General features: G+C 34.8%; 1 protein-coding gene across 1 annotated transcript; it reads left to right on the forward strand.

Moving 5' to 3' along the window:
* The first annotated feature begins 4,462 nt into the window (after nucleotides 1-4,462).
* Nucleotides 4,463-10,326, forward strand: LOC133795223 (probable fructokinase-7). The gene is made up of 13 exons (XM_062232680.1): nucleotides 4,463-4,553; nucleotides 4,639-4,749; nucleotides 4,984-5,111; nucleotides 5,365-5,454; nucleotides 5,529-5,691; nucleotides 5,862-6,041; nucleotides 8,112-8,198; nucleotides 8,288-8,508; nucleotides 8,657-8,869; nucleotides 9,105-9,302; nucleotides 9,404-9,544; nucleotides 9,660-9,776; nucleotides 10,180-10,326. Exons 1-13 carry the CDS (start codon nucleotides 4,463-4,465, stop codon nucleotides 10,324-10,326), a joined length of 1,887 nt encoding a protein of 628 aa, XP_062088664.1.
* The last annotated feature ends 2,005 nt before the right edge of the window (nucleotides 10,327-12,331 follow it).

Consider the following 12,331-nt stretch of genomic DNA (forward strand, 5'->3'; position numbering starts at 1 on the left):
GGCACCATAATGCTACAATGATTGTCTGTATTTCTCTTCAGGCTCTTAATGAAAGCACCAAAATGTTGACCACGTGTTTGGCCAATGACGAGTAGATGTCAAAACTACAGTAAACCTTTAAGAGAAAGATACGACACAGACAATTTTTATAGAGGTTCAGCCCCAATGTGTTGGTAATAGCCTAGTCCACTTAGAGTTATGATTCTAGATCTACACTCAAGATCAGATGAACCTGAGTCAACTGAGTTTCTTTAGTGCAGGTGAAAAATGAATACAATATTTCTCTCCAGATACAAATATTCTCCCAGAAAATTAGAATCAAATCCTCTTTATGATGCCATGAGCCTTGTATTTATAGGCTCAGGATCGTACAAATGATGTCCCCCATAATCGGGATATTTTGTTATTCTCACTATATTTAATTAATAATAATATTCAAAATACAACAATACACTACTTTTGTGGGATAATCTGAGAGATTCCCGCGCAAGTATGACCGATTCTTGTTGAAGCCGTTACTGGGATCTTTTGCGTAGCACTGTTCTATCTAGTCGGTCCACATCACACCCAGGAGGAAAACTAAAGGGCCAAAGCACTCCACTGGTCGGCCAAACACTTGACTGGTCGGCCAACACATGTTTGGTCGGCCAAACACTTGGCTGGGCGGACAAGCACATGACTGGTCGGAAAAGCACATGACTGGGCGGACAAGCACCTGACTGGGTGGACAAGCACCTGACTGGGCGGACAAGCACATGACTAGTCGGACAAGCACATGACTGGGCGGACAAGCACCTGATTGGTCGGACAAACACATGACTGGGCGGACAAGCACATGACAGGTCAGTCAAAAATCTTCACCGGTCTACCGGATCACTCCTAAGCTAGATTACCCAGCTATTCCTTGCCACTTGTCACTTTTATTGCCACGTCATTGTTTTCAAATTTTGAGGATAACAGATACATAAGAAAAAGTTTCGTTCATGGTTTCATAAGAAGGTAACTTGTACTTAGCAAATTGCATACTACAAATTACATTCTCATTCTAATATATTTCTTTATTATTAGATATATGACTTACACCAGCTTGGGTCATTAGAGCATCCTGATGAATTATTAGCTTTAGCATCTAGGTCAGATCTATTGGCTTACTCCTACCAAGCATGTATAGTGAACGAAGTTCGATTTGTTTTATACAATCAAGATCAAAATCGAACTACACAAAATAGTGGAGTGCGTGTTGCTGGAACAGAAGGTTTTAACTATTATGGGCAACTTGAAGAAATACTCCAGCTGTCTTTTAGTGGTTCTTATTCGGTGGTATTATTTCGATGTAAATGGTTCAATACAGATCCGAAAAAAAGAAAACCATCACTGAAAATAATATTACTAGTATCAACGTCAGTGGTGAATGGTATAAAGATGAACTGTTCATACTAGCTAGTTAAGCAAAACAAGTATTCTACATCGACGATCTCGTTAGAGGACGAGATTGGAAAATTGTCCAAGAAGTGAATCATCGGCAAGTTTGGGACATTCTAGATGTTTCAGATATGATTGCTGATGTTGATGTTGTACATGACACCTGTAATGCCCTAGAATCCCTAATGCGGTTTAATGGCTGGATTAGTAGGCCGGGAGGGCCATAACTGTTTAATTATGTCATTAAATGAATATATGCATGTTTATGTGAATTATATTATAATATGATGTTAAATGCATGCATGTGGGTCCACATTTCATGACAAGGGTATTTTGGTAATTTGGCATGTTGAGGGCGTAATTGTATATTTGTATGCATGTCGGTGATATATTGTTGAGGCCACATTATAATGTGGATTTGTTCAAGCTATTCGGCATGAGACAATCTTTGAATATTAAGTAGCGGTTTAGTCATAACGGGATTAAGTTCGAGGCTCGAGGTGAGTCTCGGGATGTTTTAATGATTAGAGCGTTGTCGGGAATAAAAGGGTAACGGGATATGAATTGTTGGTATTTGGGAATATCGAGAATAGTGGGAATTTGAGAGTGTTAATTATGATTAACGAAATAGGTTGGAAATGATGATTTTACCCTTGGGAAGCTTTAGAAACTCTTATTTGACCTAGGGGCATTAAGGTCATTTGGCTTGGGATATGTATGACTTGGTTGGCTGTAGAAACATTTAGAACTAAAAACAGAGCCCTCACTTCTACTTCACGTACATCATCTTCCCTCTATCTTCCTTTGGAATTTTTGGTCCCAAATTGAAGAATTAAGATAGGAAATCAAGGCTTGGAGGTTATAGACTTAGTTCATACATTGAGGAGGACTCAAAACCAGCTTGAGGTAAGAAATTGTCCATGAATTTTAAGTTATACTCTGTTTTTCTTTTAGTTTTCAGCCTATAGATTTTGATGTGGATAGTTGGAATTAATGGAAGTTTTTGTGTAAGATTGATTGGGTTTTGATGAGGGTGTTATGTAGATGAAAATTTGGGGTTGAATTGGATGTTTTGGTAAGGTTTGGGATTGGTTTGAAAGGTTGGTTTCAAGGGGAATCACAAGGAGGGAAAATCAGAGATGTTGCTGGTCTGAAGCTAGTGCCCCAGTGCTAGTCCTGGCGCCCCAGTGCAATGCAGGGCAGAGAATAACCCTCTCTGTTTCTGGGGCAGCGCCCCAGCGCTAGTTGGCAGCGCCTAGGCGCTAGTTGGCAGCGCCTAGGCGCTAGTTGGCAGCGCCTAGGCGCTAGGTCAATTTCAAGGGATGTTATTTTTAGGGCTCGGGATGGTTTTTAAGGCTCGGGGGTTGGTTCCTTTACCCCTTTTGAGTAGATTGAGAGTCCCGAGAGTGAGGGATTGATCCCGGGAGTGTGGTTTAGATTGTGAACCATTCATTGATTTACTTTATTAATGGTTTCTAATTGGTTATGATTAGGTAACCGCTAAGGAAGCTAAAGGTTGGTCGTTCTCAAGGGTCGTTCTTATATTATTTCTCGCTCGAACCTGAGGTAAGAAAACTGCACCCTGTGTATATGACATGCATGATTGTTGTTGAGGTATGCTGGTTGATAAATGTGGACATTGATTGCATATTAAATGCTAGCGAATATTGTTTACTTGTATATGGCACTGACTAGTCAGGGACACTGACCTAAGAGTCAGAAACGGCATAAGCGTCCTGAACGCAGGGCCGAATGAAGATTAGATCTAATCGATATCAGCATTGAATGAATCTAAGGCATTAATGCTGGACCGACCCTAAGGTCGATGAATCTTATAAGCGCTTGGCTAGTCTAAGACTAGTTACTCAGAGTCAGGGCCAAAGGCCTAGGTGACTGCTTGTCACATGGCAAGGGAATCGTGTTCCATAATTATGACTCTAGAGTCATGAGGAAGGTTATGTTGGTGACTAGTCATCATGCACCTATCCTGTTTAAGCTAGTGAAAGGTTCACTTATCTGTTAAGCCCCGGTGACCCTATTGTCACATGGCTAAAGGAAGCTGTACCCATCTTAGTGACTTTTGCGACTGTCACTTACCTATTTTGGACTAAAAGTCCTGAATGATTATTATGATCATTGTTGATATTATATCATGCTATATTGTGTTTTCTTGCTGGGCCTTGGCTCATGGGTGCAATGTGGTGCAGGTAAAGGGAAAGAAAATCTCACCCAGCCTTGAGTGGAGAGCTTAGGTGGTGATGTGTACATATGCGGCCGCTTGACCGCCACGGCCAAGGAGTTCTCAGAGGAACTAGGGGGTTTACCCTATTTTTGCGGCTTAGGACGGCGGGTTTGTAAATTTGAAACAGTAATGACCATTTTGAGTTGTAAATAATTTGTAAATGTTTTTGATGGGCCCATGAACAGTTTTATGTACTTAATAAAATATATAATTTCCTTTTTATTGGTTTTCCACCTTAGCCTATTAATAACACTTAGAAGCACGTTTTTTTTAACCAAAGGACTCGAGTAGCGAGTCAAATTTCTGATTCACCGTTCACCGTAACTGTTCTGGGGTAACCAGGGCGTTACAACACCAACTCATCGAATTTTGTTTTGACTATGGATCTCAGAGAGTTGGTTGTTCAGCAATATGATGTACCAGCGACTCAAGTCAACACGACCCATCGACTTTCTTTAGTTGTTCAAGAAGATGATGGATTTATTAATGACAATGAAGATGATATGGCAGACAACGTAGAAGAAGCAGAAGATGAGGATGAATTAATTATCGACCTTAGTGATGATAATACTAATGATGTGTGCCCGATAGATGTTGATGTAATCAGTGAGGATAATGAATATTCTACTTAGTTTTGTATCTAGTGTTAAATGTATTATACATATTGAGAAATAAAAAGTTTATTTCCAAATAACATGTTTCAAATGACCTAATCAATTAAAATAATACTCAATAAATTAATTATAAATAATAATTAAATATTAAAATAGATAGGTTAAATTATTGTCGTGTTAGTAGATGTCAACAGATGTGGCTAGAGCCCACGGTGGAGACGCTAGCAGTGATCCTCCGCCGGATCCTACTAGGATCCCGACTACATGCAAGTCAGGTAATTTTTTTGTTATTTTATTTACTCACATATGTGTATCTTGTATATACTAATATTCTATGTATTGTTAATAAAAAAAATAAAGGAATCCCAACTAAGAGAAATGGTTGTGGCGCAGCTATTGGAAAAGATCTAGATGAGAGGTGGCGTAAAAATGGAAAACCACTGGAAGTAACGTTTTTCTCGCGAATGCAAGGTTGTTGGGGGTGAGCACGCTGCTTTTGTCTGCCTCATGGGCACCCAAATTAAAACGAAAGTTCCCAGATATTTCGATTCATGGGAATCAATGCCTAAACAATACAAGTATCATGTCCTTGGCATAATCCAGGTAAAAAAAATATTAAATATATTTTTAAAAATTTGTCTTTAATATAGTACATATATTATTAATATGTTTATTTTTCAATTTAGTACTATTATCAAATAACAGGCCATGAGGATTTCTTAAAATTTTTAGATGGTATCGATCGAGAGATGAAAGATCGATACCATCATAGGAAAACAATAAGACACGAACACTTTGAGAAACACTATAATGGACCGGAGGATTGGGACAAGGTTCTAAACAACCCAACCAAGGATGTTAATAAGGAGTAGTGGAAGCAAATCTGCCAGTTATTTACAAGTCTGAACTTTATTGCGCGCTCCGTAAAGAATAAGGAAAATCGGAAGAAACAAAAGTATTCTACAACACAGGGTACAAAATCACTGGCAACCATCCGTTACGAAAAAGTAAGTGAAAGATAAAATATTATCAAAATTATGTTCTTTTAAATTATATGTTCTCTAACATTTGGGTTATATTTTTTAGGCGAACCCGAATTTTATTGAGTCATGGAAGGAATATCAATGGAAGAAATCAACAAATGATTTCGTGAACGACGATGCTCGCAAAGATGATGTAAGTTTGAATTATGTTTTTTAATATTAAAAGAATTATATTTAATGTTAGTGTCTAACATTTTCTGAAAACAGGATAAACTAAAGGCTGATTTTGAGTTACAAACTCAGCAAACATCCATTGGTGCTTCCAATAATGATGGTTCGACAACAGTTGATCAGGTGGAGGTACTACAAAAAGTATTGGGCCAAAGGCGTGGACATGAGCGGGGAGTGGGCCGCAAATTGAAGGGGTCGGGTTTGGGGTCATCATCGACCCAACACTCTCAGTTCAGCGAGTCTCAAGCTCCTCCTCATCATTCAAGAGAATATATAGAAAAATTGGAGAATAATCTACAGAAATTGACTCACCAAGTTAATTTCTTATCTCAATTTTTTCTACCTTAATTTCGTCCACCAAACGTTCAGATGCCACCTATGCTGATAGCGAAAATATTTCTGGAGCTTCGTCTTCTCAACCTCCAGCTCCAACCCATCCTTTCATGTACGGGGCAACGCCGTCTCAACATATGGTACCTCCATACATGTATGGAGCAACACCTTATCCGTGGCCATTCCACCGTCATCGCAGTTGTCGTATCCCTACATGTATGGAGCTGGATCGTCCACATTACCTCCCCAATATCCTTGGTCGATGCTGCCACCGCAGCAACCGTAGCAACCACAACTGCAACAAGAAGACAATAGGTAGGACGAGGCAGCTGATTTAGGAGATTAGGTTTATTTTATTATTAATTATTGTTAAATTATATGAACAATATAAATATTTGTTATCTTAATGTATTAAGAATATGGATAATTGTTATCTTAATAAACTAATTTGAATATTTAATATAATATTTTTGTTTTCAATTATTTAAATTTAAATTAATAATTTAGATTAATAATTAATTAAAATTTTATTTAATTATTTAATTTTATTATTTTTTATAAATAAAATAGTTTTAGGGGCGACTGTGGCGACTAGTGACATATCAGGGGCGACATATCGCCTAATATTTATGCCACGTGTAAACATTTGGGGAGACATGTCGCCCCTAATAATCAAGTATTAGGGGTGACTATTGGCATATCAGGGGCGACACATCGATAAAAGTTATGCAAAATGTTCAAATTTTTGGGGTGGCATTTCAATTTTTACGGGCGACCCATTGAGTCGTCCCTAATGTACCCTATTAGGCACAATTTATCAGGGGCGACATGTCGCTCTTGATATGTATCAGTGGCGACTTTTAGGGTTATTAGGGGCAACATGCGTTGCCCCTAAAACCCATTTTTGTTGTAGTGTTAGATTTTTAAGGATCATGGTTTATATTTTATACGATCGTGATTTAGATTTTAAGCCTAGTGGTTTAACTTTTAAGCATTGTGGTCTAAATTTTAAAAAGTCGTGGTTTAAATTTTAAGCCTTGTGTTTTAAAATTTTAAGTCTTGTGGTTTAAATTTTAAGCCTTGTAGTTTAAATTTTAAAGAGTCGTGGTTTAAATTTTAAAGACTAGTGATTTAAATTTTAAAGAGTTGCGATTTAGATTTTAAATGATCATGGTTTATATTTCATATGGCGTGGCTTAAATTTTAAGTCTAGTAGTATAACTTTTAAGCCTTGTGGTTTAAAATTTAAGTCTTGTAGTTTAAATTTTAAAGACTAGTGGTTTAAATTTTAAAGAGTCATGATTTAGATTTTAAATGATCATGGTTTATATTTTATATGGTCGTGGTTTAGATTTTAAGCCAATTAGTTTAACTTTTAAGCACCGGGGTTTAAATTTTAAAGAGTTGTGGCTTAAATTCAAGCCACGTAGTTTAAATTTTAAAGAATTGTTATTTAAATTTTATGTCTTGTGGTTTAAATTTTAAAGAGACGTTGTTTAAATTTTAAGTATTGTGGTGGTTTAAAATTTTAAGACTAGTAGTTTAAATTTTAAAGAATTGTGGCTTAGATTTTAAAAGATTATGATTTATATTTTATATGGTCGTGGTTTAAATTTTAAGTCTAGTGGTTTAACTTTAAGTCTTATGGTTTAAATTTTTACAAGTCGCGATTTAAATTTGAAGGCTTGTGGTTTAAATTTTAAAGAGTGATAGTTTATATTTTAAGATTTGTGATTTAGATTTTAAGTCTTGGGGTTAAACTTTTAAAATGTCGTAGTTTAGATTTTATGTCTCGAGGTTTATATTTTAAATGATTGTTGTTTACATTTTAAGATTTAGGGTTTATATTTTAAGCATTGATTTTTACATTCTAAAGAATAATTTTTCATAGATTGAATACATTGTTGTCACACATATATATAACACACTACAATTAGAATGAATTTCCAATTTAATAATAATATGACACATATAATACATATTACAACCATGTACTTAAATAAGGATAATTTGGAAAGTTTCATGATAATATTGGGTAAAGTTCAACTAAATATATTTAGTGACTAATTTTAGTTAACTACTCCTAAAATTGGGTAGTTCCCAAAAAGTGTGGCTTATTTATTTATTTATTTTTGTTTAAATAGTACTGTTATAACCAATTACAAATTAAAAAAGAGATTTAAAAATTTACATAAAAATAGGATTATATAACAAACCCACACACTCTTTAATAACAAACTATCAACCTATACACTCTCACTTCTACATTCAATTCAAACATGTCAGGTTGTAGTTGCTTTCCTGTAACTCTTGATCGTTCTCGTAAAAACAGTTTCAAATCATCTAAGTCATCTAAGTCCTCCTCTAACAATGGTAATTATACCATTTGTATAATCATTTATTAATGTGGGATTTATACTTGTAATATGGATAGTTAATATTAAAAAGAGTTTCGCATGCAGGTTCGTCTAAGTTGCATTCTGATAGTGGAGGAAAAGAGATGAAAACCAAAGAAAGTTCAGTGGTGGCTTGTTTTGGTGAGATGTTGATTGATTTCGTGCCAACGGTCTCTGGAGTTTCTCTTGCAGAAGCAGAGGCTTTCAAGAAAGCTCCTGGTGGAGCTCCTGCTAATGTTGCTGTTGGGATATCCAGACTTGAAGGCTCATCAGCTTTCATCGGAAAGGTGTTTTTCTTTCTTGTTATTTTGCCTCTTGTTTTTGGTCCAATCCAACATTACTATGTGAATGTGATAATTAATGTAAGAGTTAATAATCCTTCATACGAGACATTGCTGGTCATTTTAACAAACTGTTCTTTTATTTGTATCTTAGGTTGGTGATGATGAATTCGGACACATGCTGTCTAATATTTTGAAAGACAACAATGTGGACAATTCAGGCATAGTTTTTGACCCAAATGCCAGGACTGCATTGGCATTTGTTACGCTGACTCATGATGGTGAGCGCGAGTTCTTGTTTTTCAGGAATCCCAGTGCTGATATGCTTCTCACCGAAGCAGAACTCAATGCAAATTTAATCAAAAAGGTACTCAGTAGTGAAGGACATTGGCACATACTTATGACTATATCAGTCTCAAGTTGTAAATAAAAAATGGACTGTTTTTTCTTACTTATGACATATTTTGATCTAAAGTGCTTGTATTGTAGCAAAAGTTTTGATTTGATTCCTAAAGTGTGTTATTATTTAGCGAAAATGAGGTCCACAAATGAAAATCAGACAGTTATTATATCTCTTTGTATACATGTATGTACCCCTGCAGGCAGGTATATTTCACTATGGATCAATAAGTTTGATCGACGAGCCCTGTAGATCAGCTCACTATGCTGCTATGGAAATGGCTAGAACATCAGGTTGCCTCCTCTCTTATGACCCAAATTTGAGATTACCACTCTGGCCATCTGCAGAGTCTGCTAGACAAGGCATTATGAGCATTTGGGACAAAGCTGACATTATTAAGGTATCTGCATTTGAGAGCTTTTCCCTGAAAACATGACTTGTTATCTTTCACATTCAAATATGGGAGTTAAATAATGGGAATGTATTTGTTGAAAACTGCAGATTAATAAGGAAGAAATTACATTCTTGACTGAAGGTGATGATCCTTGTGATCATACAGTGGTGAGGGAGAAACTATTTCACCCCAATCTTAAGCTTTTGATTGTAACTGAAGGTACACAAGGGTGCAGATATTACACAAAGGTTAGTATTTAACGAGTGCCTTTGTCTGCAGGGTAATGGCTATATATTTGATATACTATAATTTCTTTCTTTTATGAGCAGTCAATTGGTCTAATTTCTCCACCAATATTTGCAGGAGTTTAATGGTCATGTTGCTGGAGTTAAAGTTACACCAGTTGATACCACTGGTGCTGGTGATGGTTTTGTTGCTGGGGTACTGAGCATTATGGCTTCTGACTTGAATCTGTACAAGGTACAACACTTCTCTTTTTTCTTTAAAATTACTATAACATAGGTTGTATGTGCCTTTTCTCTTTTAATATCTTTGTCCTTAAATAAGATGATACCAAAAGGAATGAGGTGATTCTTTTTCGACGGTTTTAGCTAAATGTTATCTTTAGATTAAACATTAAACTTTACAAATATTAACTTCATTGCATATCATCAGTGGTAAGTTAGAAAAGCATCGCTTTAAACATCAGACATTGTCTTCCACCAAGCTATAAATCGAGTAGAGAACATTAACATCTACGAGTATATATATAGGATATATCAGCACACAATATTATTAATAAACTGGTCATTATGCATAGTTAATTAGTTTAACTTCATTTCCAGTTCAAACAAAAGTTCATTGTATATTTTTTCATCTCCAGGATGAAAAGAAGTTGAGGGAAGCTCTCCTGTTTGCGAATGCCTGCGGTGCGCTGACTGTGACAGAGCGAGGAGCCATACCTGCACTTCCCACAAAAGAGGCTGTCCTCCAAATTCTGGAAAAAGTCAATGCATGTGAAGCTATATGATTGAGTAACTAACTTATCATGGGACTTTGTTCTTTTTTCTTTATTTAGGAACAAACTAAGAATCGGAGAGATTTCTTACTACATCTCTCAATGAATAAATCTGGTTCATGTGCAACAAACAACCAAGTTTTTAATTTCATGGCCCTTTTTGCAGCAGATGTTATTAGCCTCTGAACAAAGTAGTGTTTACCTTTTATGTTTTATTGAGAATACTCTTTTAAGGTTCTACTGTCAGTCTCATCTGTTTTTGTGTGAAATTTAGAACATAACAAATAAGAAACACAGAAACACAAAACCATCTGATTTCTGATTTTCCAGCCCAAATTACATCGAAGATTCATACAGAGATATATCATTGGATACCCGGATATCCAAGAATCTTTCTACGCAAATCAGAATGAGTTATTAAAGTAGTACTGCTGAATGAGAGATTATTCTGTGGATGTATTTTTCATATCATTCTCTTGTCCCATCAATCAGACAGAAAATCCTACTAATCCAACATTCTAAACACGAATGACACTTGACACGACAATTCCCACTTCATCTCTAGCTGGCTCCTACCTTCCGCAACAAAATACTCAATGAATTTCCTTTTCAACATCTTTAATCCAATTGCTCTATATATAACATACATTATCAACTTTTCTATTCCATTTTCAATCTATCATACTAAATTTACTACGAAAATAAATATTCAAAAAATTATTTATTTATTAATTTCCAACAATTAATTTAATTAACAAATATATTTTAGTTAGTTTCACATTTTCATTAATTATATATTGATTAATTTTTTAATATTATTTGTATTTTCTTTTTATTATTAATTTCTGTATTGTATATATTTTTTATTTAAAAATTAATATAATAATCCTTATTGGAGTATGGTGTAAGAATGTCATTAATAAGAACATGATTTTGATGATATCGTGAGTCAATTTCTTAGCGCGCATTCGATCCAAATCAATCCAAAGTGAGCCAAACCGCACAAGTGTAAATACACTGATTTGCTTGTCAAATTACACAACAAATTATGTAACTAATTACATCATTATGTCTCATCTTTAACTACTAGGAGAGATTTGTTAAAACTTACTAACTGCTATAACAGAAAGTACTAACTATGTAGTCTATAATCCCCTTCCGCATAGTACTTGTCAGGTGATTCAAGATTCATCGACCAAAAAATTGTTATCATCTTAAGGTGGAATATGGTATCTCATATAGAATAAATGCAAGAATATTAAGTCATTAATAAGAACATAAGTTAGCCCACTAATCACCAATTAAATTTTAGATGGAACCTGTGATTATTTTCAATGCTACTAAGTCAAAAAACATATATATAATAATGATAATATTAAAACTAAATATATAATTAAAGTTTTAATATTATTAGAAGTTGCTACACATTTTTTGAATACTGTAGACATTTGTAGAATACTTTATTCTAGAATTTTCTAGATATTTGTAGAACAAGATTACTCTAGAATTTCTTATAAACATTTCTAGAAAATTTAAGTCTAGTATTTTTTAGTTATGTTTGAGAAACAAGTAAATTTGTGTGGTTAATATTCTTTCTAGTAAAAGAATGATCTACAACAAGTAATTCTAGCCACAAATGTAAAGTGAGCTAAACACTATAAATACCGCATCATGGGTAACAAAATGATGTAACTAGAAATTACAAACCATCAATAAAATTCTACTACTTTCTACTATATCTTCTATTCTCTAAAACATAAACTTTGCTCTTCCAAACCCAAATTTCTTCACTTGTCCACTCAACAACATCAACTATAATATCATTACTCTAGCCACTACTACTACTCATCAAATATTCTAAACTACAACAATCAAACCATCAAATATTGTATATATTATAAAACAAATAGTGTTTTAAAAAATATAATGTACCTATATTGTTGGCTATTCAAAATTTCTGGCTTCATCTCAACGCAGACATAACATTGCGGATGATGAAAATAATCGAATCGATAGA

Source organism: Humulus lupulus, chromosome 8 (assembly GCF_963169125.1).
Source record: "Humulus lupulus chromosome 8, drHumLupu1.1, whole genome shotgun sequence".
Classification (NCBI taxonomy): domain Eukaryota; kingdom Viridiplantae; phylum Streptophyta; class Magnoliopsida; order Rosales; family Cannabaceae; genus Humulus; species Humulus lupulus.

What these genes read in the sequence shown, in the direction of transcription:
- LOC133795223 (XM_062232680.1), top strand. Translation starts at nt 4,463, where the DNA reads ATGTCAACAGATGTGGCTAGAGCCCACGGTGGAGACGCTAGCAGTGAT. An exon ending in ATGCAAATTTAATCAAAAAG is followed by an intron (nt 8,870 to 9,104) that starts GTACTCAGTAGT and finishes GTACCCCTGCAG; the next exon opens with GCAGGTATATTTCACTATGG. An exon ending in CTGACTTGAATCTGTACAAG is followed by an intron (nt 9,777 to 10,179) that starts GTACAACACTTC and finishes TTTCATCTCCAG; the next exon opens with GATGAAAAGAAGTTGAGGGA.